The 24,787-nt window shown below is 39.5% G+C and overlaps 1 protein-coding gene across 3 annotated transcripts in view; it reads left to right on the plus strand.

Moving 5' to 3' along the window:
- Positions 1 to 24,787, plus strand: part of LOC103813633 (anoctamin-4) — a 235,008-nt gene that overhangs the window by 193,149 nt on the left and 17,072 nt on the right. For all 3 annotated transcript variants that reach the window (XM_050969710.1, XM_050969708.1, XM_050969707.1), the window contains 8 exons: positions 3,785 to 3,867; positions 9,355 to 9,495; positions 11,532 to 11,696; positions 15,283 to 15,319; positions 17,721 to 17,832; positions 18,919 to 18,976; positions 21,668 to 21,765; positions 24,079 to 24,221. In XM_050969710.1, coding sequence (XP_050825667.1) covers positions 3,785 to 3,867; positions 9,355 to 9,495; positions 11,532 to 11,696; positions 15,283 to 15,319; positions 17,721 to 17,832; positions 18,919 to 18,976; positions 21,668 to 21,765; positions 24,079 to 24,221 — 837 coding nt within the window. The remainder of the gene's footprint in view (positions 1 to 3,784; positions 3,868 to 9,354; positions 9,496 to 11,531; positions 11,697 to 15,282; positions 15,320 to 17,720; positions 17,833 to 18,918; positions 18,977 to 21,667; positions 21,766 to 24,078; positions 24,222 to 24,787) is intronic.

The raw sequence follows: 24,787 nt of genomic DNA on the forward strand, positions 1-24,787 counted from the left end.
GGGGAAACAGACAACTGGCATGAAGCAATTTCAAGCAGTAAGAAATGCCAACATAAAACAATTTTTCTGTATGTATCTGTTAGTCTAATAAAAGATATTACTTTCCTACAAATCTTGCCTCTAGCATAAAACGTTGACATTAATCTGCTCTCCAAGGAGAGAGAATTGAAGGGTTTTCTTCAGCAGTACTCCTGGTATATAGAATATATTCTAGGAGTCAGGATGGATTTATTAAATGGTGCTCTGAAAAACAATAGAGAGAGGATTTCTGAGAGAAGGTCAGGGTAGAGCTATTTCCTACAAGAGGCCTTTTGCATTACGAGATAAGATCACAACTTGTTACAAAAGCAGCTGAGGAAATGATGTGAAGACAGCTGCTTGTACAAGTGGGTATTGAGGACCCAGCTGCAAGGCTGAGTTCTGAAGTAGGGCAAATGTAGTATAGGAAAAGCTAGGAAAGGATCTGGGAGCTAAGGCCAATAAGAAATGCAAAATTCCAAGCAGGAAATATTGAGAAAACTCGGGATCTCCTTTACACAAATGGGAAAATACAACTGCGTCCTATTGAATGTCAAAGTCAGAAAATGCTGAAGTTTGTATAGCACATTTGTAGTTAAAACTACAGCTAGAGAATAAGCAGAGAAAATTGAAAATGCAGTTCTTTTGGAAGACCTCAGTAGCACAGTGAATCAATCAAAGATAGGTATTTATAGCACATTTTAAAATATCTAGCCAGGGAAAGCTGCACACTGTGCTAGATATTTTAAAATAACTAGCAAGGGAAAGCTCCCACTGAATAGAGGGAGAAAAGTGTAACACAGTAAAAGCTGAAACAGCGCTGTGCAGAACATCATATTTACTACTTAGTGATTAGAAAATAACTTTCTAAAAAAGCCTCAGGAACTTCACATACTTACTCTGACAGGTGCTAAATGTGCAAAACACAGTGTGCATAAATTCCTCTCTCCAGGTGTGGGAAAAACAAGAAAGAAAAGAAGTATTATTCAACAAAGGTGTATCTGAGACGTTCAGGGCTGGGACTCCAACAACTGGAGTTCTGCTACCAGCAGCTTTCTGGAATGGAAACAAAGTGGCAGAAATCAATCAGGCTTCTTCCTCCTAGGTTTGCAAACAGTGCAGGACTACCTGTTTAGCCTGAACAAAATAATTCAATATGAGCTGATAGGAGAGAAGCAGGTCTACCAGGGAAAAAAATCAAGGAATGAACCATCTTGTGGTTCCGTAGCTGTGGAGCCTCGTTAGCACTTACTGGTTTTGCTGATCACAAGCAATTATACTGCAACTATTACAAACATTTATAGAAGCATTAGGCTCATGACTCTCTATTAGACTAAAATCCAAGTGGTTGTTACTTGGTGTAACATAATTCCAGCTTGCAGAAAAACAATCACCTGATATATGAAAATGCTCTCAAACCAAATATCTGCTTCCTTACACATGCCTTTGATACCTTACCTTGTCTGCTTGTAGTGTTTATTTCCTAGGCACACTTCCACTGCACTAGCTAGTACAATAAAACATAATTCTTCCTATCTAAAAATTAACTTTGCCAAACTGATGCCAGTACTTAGTATCAGGTCCCATTTTCATCAATATGCTGCAGTAGGGCAAACAGCCCACTAAGAAGACACTTTTGTGACTGGAGGTGAATTATATTGCCAGATGATTGTGACACTGTTACAGCTGATACTGTGCTAGCTCATGAACAAAGAGGTTTATGTTCTCTGGTTATCAATCTGCTCCTTCTCAGTGAGCAATAAAGGGCAGTCTTCCTCTCCACTTCACAGCAGGAGAGGAAGCCTGCCCATTGATTTGTGTTAACTTTAAGTAGTTTCTGCATCCTTTAGACAAAATAAATGTTTAACACAACTGTAACTTTGGGCAGGCTGAGTATTAATCTTTGGATTATGAGCATATTATGCTATTACTGTTTCCTTGATTTTTATTTCCATCACAAAATGAAAGCACAGTTATTATATCAAAGTGGGAATTTCCTCAAAAATCCTTTACATTCGATTGGTCTGTCAGTGCTCCAGGAAAGCCAATACCTTTGTGTCTGATCACTCTGTCAATGTCCTGTTATGGTGACTCTCCACTGAGCTGCCCACTGGGTCAGAGGGTGGTTCCACTGACTTGTTCAGGGACACACACCAACAGCAGGGGGGAGACCCCCTCCCAGGTCTTCACACTTTAATTCAAGTATGTTGCACACTGCTGACATCTGCCAGAGTCCTTGAAGGACTCACACCAACAGTTCAGGGGACAGCACTCTTTATTAATACAGAAACAGTGAGTGGAAAATTGTGTCAGGTTAAAGTTCAAAGATTGGCAGTGACGGTAGCAGACTGCAAAAATGTATTCAAAGCAATACCCAGACAAGCTCTAATCATCAACCAAACCTAGCTCAAGATGATCATTCAGTGAGCATAGAATATGATTATTACCCAATAGACATTCCTTTGGAGGAGGAGACAGGTTCAGCCCATTCCCTGATCCCAGAAGTTATGATGGAGTCTTCTGTAACTTTTCCCCATTCTTAACTTACTTTTAGACTATTTGTTTAGATTTAGTGAAACACATCTTTGCTATTGACAGGTGTAAAATTCTCTCACTTCTCTCCTAAAGATATACTCAATGAAATATAAAGTGCATGCCCAGCAAGGGGAGGTCGTACCTTGAAGGCAGGTAACTCTGGGATGGAGGTGTGTGTTAATAGTACAGTTAGGTTTTAAAGAACCCAGTTCATTCAGGAACAACAATTTCACCACAGTTGCTGGCTCAGCAGCAAGACACCCTCTCCTATCTCCCCTGGCTGACTGGTGCTGTGCTGTTTATCAGCTGCAAAGGACCATCAGTTCCCCTCCCAGCAAGGATTACTGCAGAGCGTGACCTCTGTGTCTCCATCCTGCTCCACCCTCCATTCCATTCCCCTTAGCATGTGCTTAAATTTGCAGATTGGGTCTATGGGGAGTCATGGTGGAATGGGTTTCAGGCATGCCGCCTACATTCCACCCAGGCAGCAGCAACTCTGTTTTACCCTATAATTTCTGTACTGTTCTAACTTCTGTTCAGAATGTGAACACAACCTCCCAGCTTTCTCTAATTTTACTCCCAGTCATCTTCCCATGGCAGTCATGTGCAGGCCTGTTACTCCATCTTGAACTCCATCAATAAGGGCTGTAGTACACAATGTTTAATTATCAGACATGAACACCACACCCTATATATGAACTCACATACTGTAAAATAAAAGGAGTTGGATTAAAAAGGTGTAAACCAGAAGTTCCCATTTCCCCAGTACTACTCTGCACATTTTCAAACGCACTGGACTGTGCTTTCTCTGGGTTCTGGTTTCTGTGTCATGCAAATGGTCTTCAAAGAAAGAAAGTTACTCCATTATGTGCAATGGCCCCAAGAAACCTTTAGCTTCATCAGAAATCTGCTTTATCTAGCAGTGATGACTCACAGGAATGATTTTATTCTTTGAGAGCACTCCTTTGGTTGGTTAGAAATTAAACATTCTCATTTAGCACTAAATGAAATCTCTAAAGCCTCAATCATACTTGAAGCAAGCAAACTAATCCTTAGAAAGCAATGCTTCTTGAAAGCAGTTTTGATCATCAGCATGATTTGCTGTTCAAAGGAATCCATTTATGCAAAGAAATTAAAATAATGTAACAGCTTCATTCAACAGTTCTGTGATCGTCATTAACATTTTCTTGACTTAAAAACAATTTTGCATCTTTTTCCCTACTTGCTCTAGCCACTGTTTTTCTGGAGTTTTGGAAAAGAAGGCGAGCAGTAATTGCTTATGATTGGGACTTGATAGACTGGGAAGAAGAAGAGGTTTGTATAAAAAAATGTACTTCCTAATCTTTAATACAAAATTATTTGTTTGAAAATGTATGGTTTTATTTTGCATTCATTTTCAGTTCATTCTTTAAATCTTTATAAACTATGAAATAAGGATTTTTCTCCTCAGATGTTTCCTCTGGAATGTAAAGAAACTTTCTCCAGGCCAAACTGTCCTCTTTTTTTCCCCACTTTTGTAAATCTAAATTAATTTGAGAGATTTTAGGGAAAAATGCACTATGGGAGAAATGCATTCTTATTTTGAAAGCCAGAAATTATTGACGGCCCAGTGTACCGTGAATTTTGGCAAATGAGCTTTTATCTATTCCTTTAGTTTGTCACTGAGAGTGTTGATGGAAGGAAAGGCTTTTGAAGCTTGTACCAGCCTCTGAACCTTCAGGGTGTTGGTTCTCTCAGGAAAAGATTATGAGATAGAGAGATGAGAGAGTAGAGGAGAGAGATGGAGAGGAGGAGGGTAGGAGAGAGAGAGAGAGAGAGAGAGAGAGAGAGAGAGGACTTAATTCATTCAGTGTTGGTAGGAAATCCCCTTATGGAAGACATTAAACTTCAGAAAATAGCCTTAATCTTTTCCTCTCTGTGGTCACCAGAAAGAAACCACATGCTCTTGGGACTGAGAACTCAGGTCTAAATAGAATTAGAAGGTTTTATTATGCAGGAGAAAAGCAAGATTCAGTGAGTGTTGAATAAAAAGTGCTACTCCAGTGGGATTTGGACATATAGGTGTCTATAAATCTGCTCTCCTTACTCTACAGAAGCTCTTGGTAAGAGGCTGCTGTAGTGGCCTCAGTGAAGTTGAACCTCTACATTGCTGCTTTGGTGGAAGATTTTCCTTTTTATCAATCTTGCCAGCAGAGAATCAGACTTCTGAGTTATGGGATGTTTGTCTGTATGAGGCAAAGTAGCTCAGTGAGGCCATGAAATGGTGGAATTGCTGGTAGGATTTTCTTTTAAATGCTTAATTACTAAGATGACCCAAGAATGCAACATGAAATAACTTACACAACTGGAAAGTGATTTCTTTATAACAACAGGAATGTTGTTATCTGTGCACATATGCAGTCAGTTCTGGGTGATACCCCAGGACTATCTTCCTATTTATTGGAAATACTCTGATATTGATTCAACTCTTCTGAGATTAGCAGGCTGCTCTTGCCAATGCTGGTGAGTCCCAAAGGGATTGAGACAGTCCTGCCTGAGGTTCACACAGTGGTCAGGATTGGCCTGCAGGGATCATGTCTTCTCATGGCTACTTGCCAAAAAAGCCACTGCTGCTGATGCTGACAGCCAAGAAAAAGCTGTACCAAATTGCAATTTCCAAGTGACAATTACAGCTTCCTCTGTGTCCCTGGAATGAGAAGGAGCCTTTAAACAAACAAAATACAATAGTAAGTGCACTATAAGACCCTCTTTATGTTTTTCCCAGGAAGAATGGTCTTGCAGATGTTTATAGTTTGGGATGTTATATATCTTCATCTTTCACCATTTAACCTACCTGGGTTTGGGATTATGCTGGTTTATAAAGCCATCCACCTGAATCTTCTCTGATCAGTTCATTTACAAATATTGAATTTCCTGGTAAGATTGTCCTTAAGTGACCCTTCAATTTTTTTTCCCTTCCTTTTTTTTTTCCTTTCTTTTTCCTATTTTTAATAAGATATATTTCTATTCCCCTGGCAGATTATTTCAGTTTGGCCTGCAGGATGATATTTGCATGTTGGTAATTTTCAGAGGATACTTGCTCCCTGTTGTCAGCTGGTCTTCTATTCTCATACCAGAGTTTTTCCAGTCAGCTGTGTCACCAAGACCTCTGTCAGGAGCAGTGGTGACTGTACCTGTTCCAGAGCTATTCAGTGTACCTCCTTTCTGTTCCAGAGCTATTCTTCAGTGCACCTCCTTTCAGTTCTACAGGGAATCTTATAAGTCTCTACAGCAGGAGGTAGAAGTTTTTTCAGAAGCAGTGTGCCAGATTGTACCTTTCTCAAATTAGAGGTTAAAGGTGCCCATAGGAACTCAGCAGGCTGCTTCCCAAAGATGTGTGTGTCCAGTAACTAGAACATCAGGATCTCACTGGCATTTGAGGCATCAGCTCCTCCTTTGCTCAGCATGCAGTGGCATCCAAAGAGTAGGAGCTGAATGTGTCCCAGAGGAGACAATCATCTTCAAAATCTTTTTGAAGATGCTACAGCCCCCAGTGCCCACACCTATGGCACAGCTAAGCATGTCCCAGCTTTGGGTCAGCCCAATGGGCACTGCCGCCTCTGCTTGAGTATCTAATGCTGCACTTTTCCATTGGAACTGCACTCTCCTCCTGAGAAAGACAGTTTGGAAGCAGGTGCTCATCATGAAAGTGTGGAGAAAAAGTGTGGAGACATTTCCCTGCTCTGTGGTTCAAAGCCCACCCCTTCACTTTGCCATTGTCTTCACCTGCAAACCACAGGCTTTGCTTGGAGACTTACTTCTGGGGATGCTATACTTGTACCAGTGGACAAGATTCAAATTTTCAATCTACAAATTCTTTTTCTACATCTGGGCCATAGAGGACAATATGCTTGGACTAGGAAGGATGGGACTATTTCAATAATTTACCTGTTGAAGGATTAGAAAATTGTTGAGGAGAAAAAGGAGGTATTTCACAAAGAAGTTTAGAGTAGCTCTTCTAGAGCACAAATACATGGTCTAAGGCAATACATTACTCCATATAATGTGTAATGTAAACACAGACATATAGGGTTTCTCTCTTGAAATAAGGCTTCTCTTATGAAAAAGTTGGGATTATCCATGTGAGAGAAATGGGAAGGAAGGAGAACAGTCTGTTTTATGTAGATTGGATAAGACTCATCCTGTGGAATTTCATTGGGAAGTTGCATGTCAGTGAGATGCCAATGAGAATTTTGACTCCAGAAGGTGACCATTTTTCTCCCAAAGTGCTGCTTTCTAATACAGTCACTGCTAATTAAATTTCCTCTCTGCTTTCCATTCAGTTATCACCAGGAAAAATCAGCTGATGGCTTTTGTTAGTTGTTTCAAAGACATCGATTAAAGAGTTCTAATTACCATTTTAAATCTCAAGCTTTTGATAATGAAGATTGTTATTTTATTACCAATATGTGTCTAGCCTTTGCTTGCTTGAATTTTCATTGTCAAACTGAAAAATAAGGGTTTTATTACAAAGGGAAATTTATTAATTCCTAGCAACAATACACTGAAAAAACACCATTTATAAAGGCTTCCACTCTCTTTGTTATCACCTTCGTGTCCTAAATGAAGAGACAAATAAAGGAAACAGTGAAGACAATGGAAAGGAGAATTGCACTTATTCAGATATGCAGCCTTGTGAATCCCTCACCACTTTAGATTCTCATCCAAGAAAGGCATACAGCAACCCCTGCAATGTCCAGGCCTCTCAGTCTGAGGATACAAGCTGAGAGTGTCCTGCCTCTTTCAACCCTAAATATTTGGATTTCCTGCTCTTGCAAACCAGGTGTAAGGTGGGAGACGTGGAGAGCAACAGAGCCTTGGTGGGCATGCCACAAAAACCAACTGCATGCAGTTCCTGGCGCTTCCAGATGAAATCTGGCTTCTGTTGCTATTTGTAGCATATTTTTTCTGTTTCTTGGGTGTCACCTTCTTTGTATCATTAACCTCAGCCAGACACAGTACTGTTTACTTGCCCAAGCATTGCTGAGTATCATTAAACAGGTACAAAGTGTCACGCCAGATTTCCAAGCATTTTTGAGAATGTCTAAAAATAGCATTTGCATTACTTGCATCAGCTGGAGATTACAGGACGTGTGGATATGATAAGAACTTCCCTACACTGCAGATTGTAAAAGATAATCAAACCTTGGCTCTGAGAGGGGTGCAGAAAGTAAAGGTTTCTTGTCTTTGACAAGCCAGCTGGCAGAGCCCTTGCACAATCTGCAGGGTAAAATTCTCAGGAGCCCTGCTTCACAGCTATCACACTCTGTCCTCTTTCATGCCCCTGGGCACACAGGAATGCTGCTTACATTGTTCCTTCTGCCAGACTACGGTCTGCTCAGCTTCCTTCAGCCTTGATATGGCAGGAACAGCTTGAGTAAAATAGAACAAGAACAAGGTATTACTCTGTCTCCACAGAAACATGCTTAGCCTTTTTGTATAGCTGAGGTAAGGCTGAAGAACAGAACATAATTAGTTACAGAGGCATTGCAGCTAGGCATACATGCCTCTTCATTTTTTTTTATAACTTGTTACCAGGTTGCTGCATGAATTTGGAAATTAACTGTGTTGAGAAAGCATCTTCAGCACTTGGAATGAGGAGAATGAGACATGACTTCTTCCCCCCTTCCTCTTGGGGAATTATTAAAAAAAGATGTAGGATTTTAAGATACCTCACCTTTACTCACATTCTGAAGACTTGTGTGAGCAGTTACCATTCACCTATTTCAGTGCAGTCATTTAAGGTCTGGCCATTTCCAACTTCAGTCAGTCAGACTGCAGTTACAGTGCAGTGAAGGGCTGGAAGCGACTGCAATGTGTCAGCTGGTTCTTGTCTGCTCCCTTGTAGCCAGCTGTACCACGGAGCAGCTCTCCACTGTACAGCAGAAAACTGTGCTAAAAACTGTGCTCTAATATCTGCCAGCATTTGTGAGAGTCCAGCCTGGTGCTTTAATCTCACCTCTGACAACGTCCTGGATGCCAGACAGGAATGAGGTGACACAAGACACATGGATCTTGGTGATGTTAGGGCAGAGGGGTAGCCCTGCTGCAGGTGTCACCTGCACATGGGGTGATCCTGTTTTCTGGCAATGCTGTGAACAGATGTAACCAAATCTCTCCCCAAGTAATCCCCAGGTTTCATTTCACAAGAGGGTTTTTGATGGCAAAGCATGCTTTGCCATTTATGCTGCTGAAAGTTGTTCCTGCTAATAATATTGTCCAAGTTAAGAAGTAATTGAGCAGTGTTAGATGGCATGGATCCTTCTTGAAATGCTGAGAAGTTTTGCTGGTAGTGGAAGCGTAACCAAATGCCAAACAATCAGCAATTAAGCTTGGATAAAGGAGGTTTGGTTGTAAGGTTGGTTTTTTGCTGTTGTTGTTGTTGTTGTTTCGGTTTGGTTTTTTCCTTAGCTGTAAATTTCCAGTGTCAATAGGATAATGTCACTCTGAAAAATTCTGTGGTATCAATCTTAAAACGATTTGTCTTGCAGCCACATAGTTTTGAAAGAGCATTATTTAGAGGAATAGCTAATTGGGGATTTTACTAAATACTTTCAGTACTTACTTTTAAGGGTACAGTGATTTATTCTAGTTCTCATGGAGGAGACCTGATTTCCCAGCTCAGCTTTTATAGTAGCTGTGCCAGCTGCTGTATTCAAAGATTTAATTCCCCAGAACAGTGATCTGATAAAAGATCTGAAGTTTCCTACAGAGTTTTTCCTAGCTGTGCTGTATGTGAACATTATCTGTCTGCTCTTTTAGGAGGAAATACGTCCTCAGTTTGAAGCCAAATACTCCAAGAAAGAACGAATGAACCCCATATCCGGGAAGCCAGAGCCTTATCAAGCATTTGCAGATAAATGCAGCAGACTCATCGTTTCTGCATCTGGAATATTTTTTATGGTTTGAGAACTTTTATTTATTTACCAGTTGAAAAAGAACAAAATATCATTATCTCTGCTAGTAGAGTAGGTAAATACTGGATATGACTGCTAGAAAGCTGAATAAGCTCTATGCATGTTGAAAATCTACACAGAAAATCACTTGAGTTCCTGCCAAGTCCTACACTGGTTCACTCTTCACTGAGACTCACAGACAGTTAATCCCTCCCTTCAAGGCTGCACTTGTGACACTGTATGTAGTGACACAAGCCAGAATAGTGACACTATCACATTCAGGCACCAACTTCAGCTGGCTGAATTAGCTCACTGGTAGCCTTCCCTGTGTAGACAGTGCAGAGTGATGGAGAAAGTTGCCATTAGAGAAGCAGTTGTTCTTTTTTAAACTTCCCAGAGAACATAAATAGGATTCCTAGAGTGCTTAATTATGTTAATGCTACCTTGTTTGTGTGTTGAGGAGATGAGGAAAGAGAGTTCATATTCCTAAGTGCAGTCGAAATGGAGAAACCAATGTTCCCTGATTAAAATGATGCATTGATCCCTTTAGTTAGTCAAAACTAAAAGGAGCAGCAAAATCTCTCCTAACAGAGAGCTGCATGCACTTCTGCAGAAACACCCCCACCCTCTGATTTCAGTGATGCAGATGTGGGCTGTTATTCACATGACAACAGGCGTGGTAGTGCTGGTCTTGGAAACACAGTGCTGGTCTGGAATCAGCAGACTGCCACGGAATTTACTGGGCCTTTTCCAGGAGACAAGAAAATGACAGGTGTGCCCAGCCTCAGGAGCTGTGGAGAGCCAGGTAGGTGAACTGACCCAGCAACAGGGCAGAGGACAGCAAGAAACTGATGGGTCCAAAATTGTCCAAAACAATCTAGGTCAAGACAGGCAAGAGCATTATTGAGATGAACTGTGCTCTGGTACGTCAGGTGGATGGACAGCCTGACTCAGGGACATGTACTCAGGACTGCAGTCTCTGCTCAGAACTGATACTGCAACTCCCATATTTTGTGTATTTTCCCCATGTTTTTTTCTTGAAGGGTGGAAGCATTTTACCTTTTGCAAACTCGGTCATTGATCTTCTTGGACCAGTGATAGATCTTACTCAAAGTTCCAGAGAGAGTAGCCTTGCCTTAAATTGCATGCACCACAAATTATTGTCCTTATAACAGCCCTTAAAACAGGAAAAAAATTACTTTCACTGCAGTTATTTTTATTGTTGGCATAGCATGGGCTTCCAGCAAGTTAGAAAATCTACACTTCTTTTGACCATTTAGATAAAAATGATTTTTTTTAACTACACCTATAACAGGAGATATACACTCACCAAACTTCAAGTTAGAGTAGTTCTCAAAATTTCTCAGCCCAGACTCTCACAGTGTAGTAAATAATACAGCTCAACTGCTGCATAAGGAACATCAAGTCATTAAGCAGCCTGGCTCAGCTGTGGCTTTCTCATTCTGACTGTCACATTTGCTGAAAGTTTCATCAGAGAAGAAATCCCAAGGGCAATTGAACCGGTTATCTTCTCTAGATAGAAACTTTCCAGAACTGTAGGAAGAAACAGCTAGCTAGGCTGGCTTGGCAGGCTGTTTTTGAGGCAGGGCTTACAGTTGGATACATTAGTGTGGAGTGTGAAGTCCATCAAATCACAAAATCCATCCCAAGTATGATACCACCAAGCTGCAACAGCAGCTTGAGACTAGCCTCTGCACATCATCTGCAGATAAGGAAAATTTCTAATTCCCAGAGCTGGCAATACTGTTTCCCACATTAATGCTAAGGGCAAGGAAGCTTGTCAAGAAAATGTTTAAAACTAAAAATTATTTTAATATTATTTCAACTATATTTTTCATTATGAGAAATAAAAAGAACTTTACAAGAAAAAAAATCATCATGTTGAAACCTTCCTCTGGAATCAAAAGGAATGCACTTTTAAAGTCTTTCATTTCATTTAATTTTGAGAGTTTCAGGGAGAAAGTGACTCTTGTTGCACTGGAAGTTTTCAGGTTCTTCTCTCTGATTTTTTCCTTCCTTTAGATCTGTGTGGTGATTGCTGCTGTTTTTGGCATTGTTATTTACCGTGTTGTGACTGTCAGCACTTTTGCTGCCTTTAAGTGGGCTTTAATCAGGAATAACTCTCAGGTTGCAACTACAGGGACTGCAGTGTGCATCAACTTTTGCATCATCATGCTACTGAATGTGGTGAGTAAAATTAAAATATCCAAAGTCATACCTAAGCCATCAGAGCAGTAGAGATCTCAGTCAGCAGACAACCAAAGGCTTTCACTTCCTTTTTGAGCAGGAGTGGAGCGTCTTGCTAAGCCAGACATGGAATTACTGTTCATGAACACCATTCAGTATTTATATAAAGTGCAATTACAATCCCAAAATATTATGTAAAGTATGTTTAAATATTCTGTAAATATTTAAGGGAGACATGACCATACTCCTTCTTTATCCTCTGCCACTTCTTTCCCTTTTATATGTATGCAGTTTTCAGTCCACTTCATTCATACTCTTCTTTTTAATTGTGTTTTGATGTTTTTTTAAATACAGTGACAAAGCTAATTCTTATTTACACTATTTTCAGTAATTCCAATTTCAGCTGTCATGGTAGTTTTCCAGGGAGGATTAGCATATACAGACACAATGTCCATAAGCAGAACTCTCTTGAACTAAAAGCTTCACAAGGCCTGAGCAGATGAGATTTGTTCCAGAGCTGCCCAAAGCCTTTGCCAGAATGCACCAGAGACATGGCCTGGGTGCACTGCAGTGGGGCTGGCTGATGGCAGCTATTGTTGGGACAAAGACAAAAATGGAATTTCTATGTAGCAACATAGAAAAAAATGGAATTTCTAGGTAGCAAGAGTCCCAGCAAGAGAGTAGAGCATAGATTAGATGGGGAACGAGTTCCCTCCTTCCATTGAGATGCTGAAACTCCTGCATGTTGCTCTGATAGCAATGTGTCTGCTCTTTGTTCCTCTTGGCAAGATGTGTATGGCCTTTCACTAGCAGGTTTTGTCAACTGACATTATAAAAATGCCTTTTAGGGGAAGGAGGGTTCAGCCTACAAACCAGACAGGCACTGGAGCCAGAGTGTATCTCTGCCTACTCAACAGCAAGCATCCCCTGCAAACAGCTTGCTAGGCTTCACTCCAGGAGATATGCTGATTTCCTTCCTAGGGAAAGGATGAGATGTTATTTCAGGTCTGCTCATTTCCAAGGCTGGCTTAGAGACTTCCTTCTTCCCTATGCAATATCCAAGCATTTCCATAACCTAAAAATTCTTTTTGATGGTTCCTTTTTTTATATGACAGGAAATTCCAAGAGTCTTTGGTGCAGGACTTTGCTTCTTTCTTTGAAGAAGGAAGAAGGCAAGACTGGATTAGTGACACAGACAGTCTATCCAGAACTGTTGTTTTTCCTATGTTTTCCCTTAGGTGGGACTATAGGCTGAGAAAGGACAGAAAGGAGGAAGCTGATTTTCTGTCTGAGATTGTACTGAGGGCTCTCTTCTTTTATGTTATTTTTATTTTATTGGGGTTTATCTCTAGCTTTGGGGGATTTTCTTTACTCCACATAGAGCACACAATAAGCATAAAAGAAAAAAATTGAAAATCTATATATATGTATCTATGCCAGTGCAACATCCATTTTCAAGCTCTCAGTGTAAGTCATTGTATGTGCAGTGAAGCAGCAGCAAAGAAATGCTGCACAAATGAAATTTCTTCATTCCCAATGAGTTTAAGAGCTCTGAGATTTTTCTTTGAAATAATGAAGACTGCTTGAAGGTGCCTTTTGAGAAACTTAGTTTTATTTCCTAAAAAAATCAAAGTGGAGCACTGCAAAGATGGATTTCTCTAGCCTCATACCCATCACCATTCAATAAACCTTAGATCTGGATATAGCTTATGGAAGAAAAAGATCCACAAAATATGAAACTGCAGGAGTTTTTCAAAGCAAGGAAAGATTATGTTTTTTAGGAACATAATTCCTTGCTTCCCATGATGGATTAGTGTAGTTTACTGAAGGGCAATCGTGGGATTTCTCTTGGTAGAAGAAAAATCCCCAGAAGCGATTCAGGTTGTAGAATCCTCATGAGCTGTGACTCAAGAAAGGTGTCAGAAGAGCAAGAAAAGATACTGTAATAACACCAGAACAGACCAAGATGTGCACAGCAGTAGAGAATTCACTGCTAGAAGACTTGAAAACCAGCAGTGATTCTGACACAAGTGGAAACCTCTCAAAGCATCAGGGGACCACGAGTAAATTCCAGACCAGAGGTTCTGAGCACAGGACAAAACTAAGTGACCCTCAAGCATCATGTCTCCCGGATAATCTTGCAGCCTGACCTGGAAACAATCACTGGCTTTACCTAGGCTATGTAAAACTGTTAATTCCAGGAATACTGCTCGTGGGAAATACAGAATATGATCCCAAACAGGGCCCCTTGAGGGTAGTAGTGATAAACGACAGTAGCAGACAATTAGATCCAAACATTGTTAACAGAATCTCTAACACAGTCTTACTGTTCCAAATGGAATAGCAACAAATTGAAGTTTTAATAAACCCTTCTGCAGAGCAGTGAACATTTGGGAAAAAACCACACTCCCTGCTGGGACCAAGACATAAATGACCCAGACATTTAGCACATTTACAGTTGCCCTTAAGAGATGCTTTTAAACCCAGAAGAAACTACCTTTTTCATTACTTGGAACAAAACCATTTACTCCAAAGGCAGTGGAAAGCTATTCCAAGTAAGCATGAAGTGTTGTTAACATGGATGAGAGATTTCATCTCTTAAGCAGGCAGTTTGGTCTGTAAACAACACATAACTCAATTTAAGTAAGAGATTCTAAGGATAACTGCAAATAAAAAGAAACTTTGCTGATATGCACTGTAGGGGTAAGTAAATACTTGAGCCTGAAATATGAGAAGCTTTGTATTCCTGCAGGCATCAGTGAGAGTTAAGGACATTTAGCAATTTGTAGGAGCTGGCTCCAGCCTCATTTAAAGCAAATGGAAATCATTGTATTAATTTTCTCTAATACTGGTGGTGTTGGTGATGTAGTTTATAGATTCAAAACTGCTTTGCAAACACTGATTGTGAAAACCCTCCAAGCTGGTTTTGTAATCCTAATGAAGTTTGGAGTCTCCTGGAGAGTTTGAGAGCATGGTGCCTGAAAATGTGGAAATCACCACTTAGGATTTAAAAAAATGGCACTGGCTCAGAGTAAGAAATGTGTCTGGTGGTGAGGACTGCTGAAGATGTTCTCTGAAGTAACCCTGTCCTCCCTGTGTCTTTCCTTTCAGCACCAAAGTGCCAAACAAAACCAAAAAGCCCCAAATAACCAACATATCCAACATACCATAGCATGCTCTTCTAGGGTGATTTTTTTCTTGTGAGGTGGTTGTTCCATAAGTAGCTAAAACAAAAATCTCAGCCATGCTGTTGTTTCTTCTTTTATTTTTGGAAAAGTTCTCTCTCACCCTTTTTCACTCTGTATATAAAACAAGGACAATGACGGCATGTCTTCTCCATATGTTATGGATGAGCATTAGATATAAAATGTTTACTATTCCTTGTTTGATTATATCACTGCTGTATTATTATGAAGTTTTAAGCTGTATTATTATGTACTTTTATTATATATTATGTAGTTTTGTCATTATCAGAACATCACAGAAATCATCTGCATGTCAGATTTAACATGTTCTCTCCCTTGAAAGCAGTTTTATATTTTTGAGCCAGCCATGTAACTAAGAGCCTGTTTCTTCTCTGTTACAGCTGTATGAAAAAGTTGCTCTTTTCCTGACAAATTTAGGTAAGTAATGTTAAATATAAAATTGAATAATATTGTACTGATTTATTGGTCCATACACCATGATAAAATTCAAAATGTCTGCATAAATATGAAAAATCTTAACTAATTTGCAATCTATAGGAATTAATGGTTTTTTTAAGTTTCTAATAAGAAAGTAAATAAACTAAACTATTGTGCCATTCAACCAGTGGTGACAACAATCATCCACCTTTCTTGTTTCAACCCATTACCATCTCAGAATGTAAATAAATTGTTTACTATAAGTAAATGTAGAATTTTTAGCTTGGAGGAAAAGGCATGAGTTTTCAGACAGACTTGGCACTCACACCCTCCAGGGTTTGTAAACATGGAAAAGGGGACCCACTTCTGGAAAACAAATTCATAGCTTGAAACTAAGGTGCTGATTGGCTATCAAACATTTGCCTTTAAGAAGGGCAGTAAGGAGGGAAAACAACTGGGTACATCATCAACTCTGCCTACCCCTGAACTCCATGATGTTCTACATTTCAGTGATCCTTTCAGCTCACTTGCAAAGGCAGTCCTTATGCTAGAGCAAGGAAACCTGTTTTCCCAGGGGAGCATCCACTGTCAGTGGGGTAGCAACAGGCTGTCATTCATACATCCATGGCTCAGACAGGATCTGTGGAGATCCTGAGATATTTGGAAGATTGCAGTAATTGGTGGCAATTGGCAAGGGCTCCTTAGTGTCAAGAAGCCTGAAATGAGACTCTGGCTGAATGCCTATTAAGCAAACCATATTACTGCATGTATATAAGTAGTTTGAGGAGGTTATTTTGAGCTCCTGGAAACCTGTGTACATTGATGATGCTCAGTAAATTATATTGGACCAGATGGACAGATTTTGATGCTTTGATGCTCAAAGGAAACAACTGATTTTAGCTACTCACAGGGCTTTCCTACATCACAGAAGTCATTGGTAATGTTCAAAACATATCTGTGCACAACAGCATTTTATTCTTTTGTTTCTTAGTAAGCTGAGAGTCCTCATTTGTATGCTGTAGTTTTAAAATATTTTTGCTATCCTGTATCCATGGAGAAGATATCTGCTAGCTGCAGTTGAGAAACACGACTTTCAAGTTTGTGGATTGTACGAGCTATGTCCTGACAGCCTGGGGAGAGTAAGATATATTCTGGAGACCTTAAAGCTTGATTACTTTCTGTTAGGTTGTCATCAAGGTAGGTGTGCTTTTTGCAGAAAGCACTTGTATGAAAATTCAGCAGGTCAAGTTTTTTCGATCCTGTTCAGACGCTTTTGTGATTTTTATTCTGGTGGCATAAGGAACTGATTTGATCTGAATTATCTTTATCAGTGTAATAAGCTCAAAGTAGAACTGGCAGCAAAAGTACATTAAGGACATTGAGGATGTCCTTCTTCAGCTTTTACATGACCTTTTTCAGAACTCACATCTGTGCTCCTCCAGAGCATCACCATTGTCTCTGATGGGCATGTGAGCAAAGCTTCAGCTGCAGCAGGCTTCTTACAGTCAAACTTGTCCTTCCTGCAGACTGGCATCTAATGAAAGGGCAGCTCTAAGAGAATCAAGTTTATTGCTTTTTCTATACTTCTAGTACTTTTCTGGAGGCTGCTTTGGAAGCAGTATATGATTACTATCATTATGATGCTCAGAATCACCATTAGTAACTCCACTTCTCTGATTACTCCTGCTCACAGCAATGGTCAGCTAACAACAAGCTCCTGCCAGCTGGAAAGTAGTTCCAGAATATGGAACTGGTGTGTTGGCATGGACATTGTTCTGTTAACTTCTGTCTTGATATTTCTTGAGATGGAGAATAAGGGAACAGTACTCTAAGGCAAGAATATGTCTTCCCCTTTCCTGTTTGCCTTAGCCCATCCACTGAAAAATATTTTTTCTTGGATTTTTGTGATGAGCTCCCTGGGACAAGGAAGGGGAGTCATGCAGCAGCACTCTGCTGATACAGGTGGGCAAATCCATGAAACAGAATTACCAGGAGGGCTTTCTGCTGTTCAGTGTGGCACCTCTAACAAAAAGGCATTTAAATAGCTTTGATGGAATGGCAATGTCATTATGGTAGGATGCAGAAAAGGAAACAAGAGAAGAGCCTGAGCCTGTAAAGACCACCTAAATACAGGTGGGATGTTGAATATATGCATTACCTTGACCACTTTCTTACAGTCTTAGGGGAACATATGCAGACACCAGAATAGATTTTTATGTCTCTATAAGTTCACTTGCTGAGCGCTGCTTCTGGATACAATTTTCTCTGCCAGGTTGTATTTTGAAAACAGCAGGCTAATTTAAAAATATATTGACAGCACTTACAGGTGTGTGCAGCCTTTGTGCCAAGGGAAATTGATAATCTGAATAAGCCTCTGAAACTCTGATCATTTTCTTCACAGAGCAGCCTCGTACGGAATCGGAGTGGGAGAACAGCTTCACTCTGAAAATGTTTCTTTTTCAGTTTGTCAATCTGAACAGCTCTACCTTTTATATAGCATTCTTCCTTGGAAGGTAGGATTGATTTCTGCACTCATGTGTGCAAAATGAAGCAGACAGAAGAAATAAAATTGTTTGTAATGAAACAAAATGGACCATATTATCACACATATCAAAATGCAAATGCCAGCAGAACACATTGCAGTTTTATACTACTTTCAAAAGCCCAGAAACAGATGCAGTTCTCATTTCCTATCAGCACATGGTTTCAATATTAACTTAACAATTTCACTATTGGAAACAGATGCATCTCACAATGCTATACATGCAGGTCATTTCACTAGGTATTTATGTATGTTATTTGTACACATAAATAGGATGGGATGGGATGGGATGGGATGGGATGGGATGGGATGGGATGGGATGGGATGGGATGGGATAGGATAGGATAGGATAGGATAAGATAGGATAATTGGAAGGGACCTTCTCTGATTGCATAGTCTGGACTGTTAAGAGTGAGTTATGAGCTCTCATTTGGGGGTTTTCCCACATATATATCTATGATATATATATAAATTATTTTTGTTTTATATTTTATACACATGTATTTTTGTGTATTTATGTATCTATATAAATATATATTACTTGTATATCTCTTTCTGGTAGTCTCCTAAAAAAAGACCTTTTTAGTAGAGAAGGTTTGAGTAGAAGAATAATATGGATTATTTACATATGGGAAAAACTTTGGGGGAAAACACAGGAGAAGAGTTAGAAATTATGTTTTTTACTGAAAACTAAAATTTTCACTGATTTCACAGGAAGGCAGATATCACAGAGCATTTTATGGTGTAAAGAAATGGACTGGCATTTGAAAGCCATTTTCCAAACTGACATGAGCAGTTGTAGTCAGATTTTTCCTCTGCTCTGCTTATGTTCAATATCCAACAGCAGAGTGTTGGTATTGAAATAAAACTGAAGCAAAAATATCTGTAGTCCTTCATGAGGATTATTCCAGGAATACCCATAAATCTTTTTACAGCATAACATCTTTTATAGTTACACCAGTCCCATTAAGATAACACCAGATTAAAATTAGAGTGTGAGCTTTTTGTACTGCTGTGAACAGACTGCTTACACAACATCTGTGTTCCTGTGTTAAAGATTTACAGGACACCCTGGTGCCTACTTGAGGCTGATAAACCGGTGGAGGCTGGAAGAGGTGAGTGCTCAATAACTGCACACTGAATTATCTGCTGCCCACAGATGCCATGGATGCAAGAGAGGCAGACACATAAATCTGCCCAGGCAGTTTTGAGTGTGTTGTTGGGTCTTCAGCTGATGTCTAACTCCCCACTATTGACACTACCATCTGCTACAAAAGCATCAACATATTGATATATATATAGATATATATATTCCCTTTTCAATTCTATCAGTTCTAGTGTTGGCATCAAATTCAAACAGTGGTATCAGATGGTTTAAAGATTCCTCACATTGGAAATATTTTGTCCTTGGAATGAATCAAAATCAAATAATAATCTGACAACTTTTTGCTTTTAAAAAAAAAAAAAAATCCCTTCTTTTCAGCTTTTCTAGCCTTGCAGATCAGAGAGCTAAATAATAAAGTAATGAATCAAAAATCAAGACACATAAAATGTATGTGAAATTTGACCAAAACAACTAAACAAACTTCCCAAACAAGCTATTGGCATAATGTCTCATGTCCATAAAATCAAATTCATATGAAAAGCAATGACAGTTTGGCTCTGCAAGTTTCTCAAGGACCAATTCCATTTTATTTATTTTTTTAAATAAATGCATTCAGAATTCAGAGCCCATTTGACAGTTATAGGAGGAGAACAGCAGCAGTTTCTGGACCAGTCATTTACTTTCCAGTGCTGCTATGTGCACACTGAAATCCCGTGGTTTCTTTCCTGCTCCACAGATGAATAATTGAAACAACTTTGCAGATAAATGACAAATGGTAAGTGCAAAACGCCTGCCAGCTTGATTTTTCAAACATATCTGGATATAGAAGTATTTTGGTTAATAAAGGCCATTCAAATATTAGCAAAACAAACAAAGGAAAGGATTTGAATTTGAATAAAACTATCTTCATTTTGTAGAGAATTCTGTTCCTTCAAGGAAAGAATACTTGATAAATGGGCAGACAGAATTTTGCTTAACATCCCTCCAAAATCAGTCTAGGGCTGAGCTGACTTGCTGCTGTCAAAGGAAAACAGTTCTGGTCTTCCTTCCTCACCCTGAGACTTGCTCCTTCCTCTTCCTCTGCATTGGCTCTCACTTGTCCAACCCTGTGAGGAGCCCATTCAGTTCCCTGTACCAGCAGTAAACTTCCTTCTTCTGGCTGAGTTAGTCTTCTGCTGATTCAGTGGGCTGAATCATTTCACAGAGGGATCAGAGAGCACGGAAAGTAACTCATCTTTCTGCAGGAGAAGAGATGGAAGGACAAGAGAACCAGGTTTGTGAGGAAAGTGCAACAGGGGGGTGTTACAGGTTGGGTCAGTTGCTGGTGGAAGCTAGGCTTAGTAGTCCCTGTTAAGCTTTTCTCAGAGAAAAAAAGAGTCTAATAATAAAAAAGTTATTGACTGTATCTCTGCTAGCCCTGATTAGAAGTAACTTTCTTTAGAATACCATGTCCAGATATCCCTCCAATACCTCTCTCTCTTCACCTGTCGAATTTTGCCAAGTCTGAGACATTCAGTAACCCTAGTCCAGTGTCCATGGACAAGCTCAGAGTACAGTTTATGTATCATTGATGTTATGGTTGTAACATTGCTCCTACTTCATTAACACTGCACCCACCTCTCTCAGGGTATTCATTCAAGCAACCCATTCCTAAAAACAGAAGGATGATGATTTAGTCATAATGACAGAGAAGTAAAAAAAGGACCAGAATAAAAACCACAGAAACAACAAAAAAAACCAACCCTGTCACCCCATTACTCTAAAGAGATGCTGAATTAGGTCAGCAGAACCCTCAGCAGTGATCCAAGTTCTGAGAGCTGGATAATGAAGCATGTATAAGAAATTAATGTCTCATTTTATTCCAGGTCATTACTAATTTTTCTCCCTAAAAGTTAGAGAGAAATAATCCCAGTTCTGTGACAGTGCTTTATTTGATTTATCTGTAATACCCAAGATTTTAAAATACAGTTTGAACTACATTGTTTGGATCTGCAAAGCCAATTGCACAAGTGCTGTTTGAGAGTAGAAAACTTTTGATATCTTTCTGTTTTTTCCAATACCAGATAAAAAATTGCCTAAATTTGTACTATCTGAAGATCTCTCCTAAAAGCAGCACCACTGTTTCAGGGTCTGGAGCCACTGCTAAAGCAAGCAAACACTCAGCAAGAAACAGTAAGAATTGTTGCTCAGCAGTGAGAGATTTTTAGTTCTTCAAGAAGAGAACAGCTTTGCATGCTCTGCTCAGTCACAGATGTTAAATAGTACTCAATTGATAGTTCTAGGTCTATCCTCTAGGCATGAACTCTTTGGTTTATGTGCAGCCAGGAGCAATTTTATCTTCACTCTTAGACTTGATGCACAGTCACCCTCCCCAAAAACAATTGAAATGAAAGGAGGAACTTGGTGGCCTTTGTCTCTGCCCTGCCCACAGTTGCACTGCACGTTAGAAGCACTGCTGTGAAAACTGCATTGGTTTCAGCTGGCTCTGACCTCTGCTGAGAATTAGGTGAAAATCTTAAAATGCTGACAGTATAATACAGTGTCATCTGTTCCCATGAGTTTACACTTCTTTAAAAAGTAAGGAGAATGCATTTAATTCCCTTTTAGTAAATGATCCAGTATCATTTATAGCATTTAATAAATGCTTTAAAACTCAGCATAATTACTGTTTAATGTTTTGTTTATTTTTTTTCCCCTCTAGTGCCACCCTAGTGGATGCCTTATTGATCTCTGTATGCAAATGGGCATTATAATGGTGTTAAAGCAGACATGGAACAATTTCATGGAATTGGGATATCCGTAAGTAAATATAACACCTATGTTTCTCTAGGTCACAGAAGACTAAGTTTATGTTTTCCTTATCACCAGTTAATAAAAGCAAGATTCACTAGTCATTACAACAGAAAATCCCCCCAAGGATACAGATGATGTTTTGGGCTTTTTTCCAGACTGGACACAGTTTGCAAAAGTGAAAGTGTAATATAAATATTAACAAATAAATAATACATGGGAAGTACTTGATTTTGTTAAATTGTATTCTGTGTTCTTAAACTCCTTAAAAATTACTGTGTGACTACTATGTTGCTTACATTAAAAATATTATATGTATCATTTCTTAGCTATACTAGTAAGGTCTAAATTCTGTTTCTTGTTGGGTGATAAAAGATGCCTGAAAGAGCAGGTACAAGCTGGAAAAAATGCACTGCTGGCACATGCACTCTGAAAGATAGAAAAATGTACTGACTGGTATGTAGACAAATTCCCTTGTGATCTTCAAGGTAACATGAAGCTGTGCCCTAGCTAAAAGGTTGGCAATTACTCATTTCTTATTGGTTTATTCCTTATTGATTAGTATTTAATGAGCACGTTTAATATGATTAATATAGGTTTATAATGATCAGTGTAGTTGATGCTAGTGAGAGTGTGGGTGGTCATCAAGGGAAATTTGCAAGTGTGGAAATCTAAGAGAGGGAGGACATTGTCAGAAAGTTTGCCCTTGCAAAGTCCAGAGGGATTTGCTCCATCTTTCCTGGGCCCAGGACTCCTTGCCAGTATTCTGCAGCTGTTAGGGATTAGTTGGGATGGGCAGGAGGGAACAGTGGCAGCAATACTGATCCTTCTCTTTCCACTCCCTACCACTTTTGTCAGTTTTCATTAGAACTCTCTGCTTCTCTTAATGCAGATTTTGAAACTTAACAAAGAGCATAGGAGAGAAATAAAAGAAGGTGATTGATAGAGATAGGAGGAGATTGTTTAAGTACAAGTGGTTTAATAGGAGCAAACTGCTTCAGGTGAAGTGAATCTTCACTTGAGAGTCACAAGGAAAGCCACAATATAAAAGACACAGTCACAACACTGTGAAATGCTTCAGCTTATTCTGATGAGAGATGTGTTTGCTCTCCAGGCCCTTCAGTCCATCTTCCAGCCCTGAAATGCTGCAAGCACTTGCATTGCCTTTTTGTGTGAAAAACACCTTTCTGCTAAGAGCCTGATGGCAGCCAACACAGCGTGGGTGGCCAGAGGACTTGCAGACAGCCCTGCGATCTTCACCTGAATTCAGATGAACTGCACTCAATTTCACCTACACTTCTTTAAGGAAGACAGGAAAAGCTATAATCTTTCTGAAAAATTACATAAATGGAAAAATAATCTCTGAGATTCAAGAAAACAAGCAGCTGTCCAAACCCTTACCCAAATCTAATGACTATTGGCAGTCAGTTTGCACCATTCACAGACCAGACCAGACCAATGTGAGGGCAAGAAGTGAAGCACTGTCAGGGAAAGGACTGAATTATTTCAGTGATCTATCATGTTTTTTCTTACTGACACAAAGTGGCCAACCACAACTTTGGAGAAAATCTGTCATTTTGATGAAAATCTGTCATTTGGGTTTTTTTTCTCTCTACAATAACCCTTAACTAGTGTCCTTTGTTGGCCATACTAGGACAACCAAACTCCCTGAAAAGGTGTTTATTTCAGATGTGAGAATTAATTTCACTTTTGGCTCACTGCCTTTCACAGTGGTCTTACACATGCATTACTTTGGGAACAGTATCTTCCTCCTGATGTCCAGTACAGGTCCCCAGTTTCTTGAGATGCAGGTAGCTCCTAGGTCAGCCATCCATCTCTCAGCCACCATGGTAGTTCAGGCATTTCTTTCTGCCTCTTTCTCCTCTGAATGGTGGCTGTAGGCACCATTCAGGGTTGCCCAGAGACTGTTGAGCCATGCAGAGATGCCAGGTCACACAGGGAGGAAAGAATCAGGCAGCATTAGCACTCTTATTTACTGAGCTCAGCTATCTCCACACAGCATTCTGCCACATAAACCAACCCTGAAGTCATTTGGCATTCTGTGCAGAGAGAAATAAGTAAATAAATAATGAAAATATTTCAAAATCCTTTCAGCATTTTAACAACATATAGGCTGGGATTACAGCTCATCAGCTGCATCTGCTGTGTCATCATCCACATGTATTACTAATGCTCCATTTTCCTGTACCTTGGGAAATGAATTTTGCAGGATATGCTGTGCCCACTTAACCTCTTCCAATTTTGTGATAAATAGCCATTCATATTCTTTACTTTGTTTCTTTTCTTTAATTTAAAATGTAGGCTAATTCAAAACTGGTGGACCAGGAGGAAACTGCGGCAGGAGTATGGCACACAGGGAAAAACAAGCTTCCCACAGTGGGAAAAGGACTATAATCTGCAGCCTATGAATGCTTATGGACTCTTTGATGAATATCTAGAAATGAGTATGGCTCTAACCTTCATTCTCTCTCTTTCACTATATTTTAAAGTTGTTGGTTTTTTGTTGATATGAGCTGGTGAATAACTTTAATTATCACTAAATTAAGCTAAGGAGACTGCAAAAAGGTTTTCATTCTCACAGGTCAGGTGAGGAATGGGAGTCAGTTTTTAAGAACCAAACCAATGTAGTTAAGCACACTGCTGATGGTTTGCTAATTTCCCATCCATGAAATATTTCCCATTCTGGATTTGTTTTTCCAAGCCAGAGCCCTGTTCTTTATCTGCACGCATTTCTGAAGAACTTTTCTGTTATTTTCTAAAGAAAGTTGTCTTGTGTTTTTCCTTTGAAGTGCATGGTACAGACCAGCATGCTTGTTTATGTTTAAAATCCTCCCTCATTTACTACCTCACATTAACAAAGTCACTTACTGCCAAGAAGGCATTGCTCTATCCATAGGAGAGAGGAGAATAGCTGCTCAAAAAAAGACATTAAAAAAACATAAACTTTTGCCCTATGTGACTGAACTGCATATGTCATGATTGGTTTTTTCCTTTTCTCCCTCACACAATT

The sequence above is a fragment of the Serinus canaria genome, chromosome 1A (genome assembly GCF_022539315.1).
Source record: "Serinus canaria isolate serCan28SL12 chromosome 1A, serCan2020, whole genome shotgun sequence".
Lineage (NCBI taxonomy): Eukaryota > Metazoa > Chordata > Aves > Passeriformes > Fringillidae > Serinus > Serinus canaria.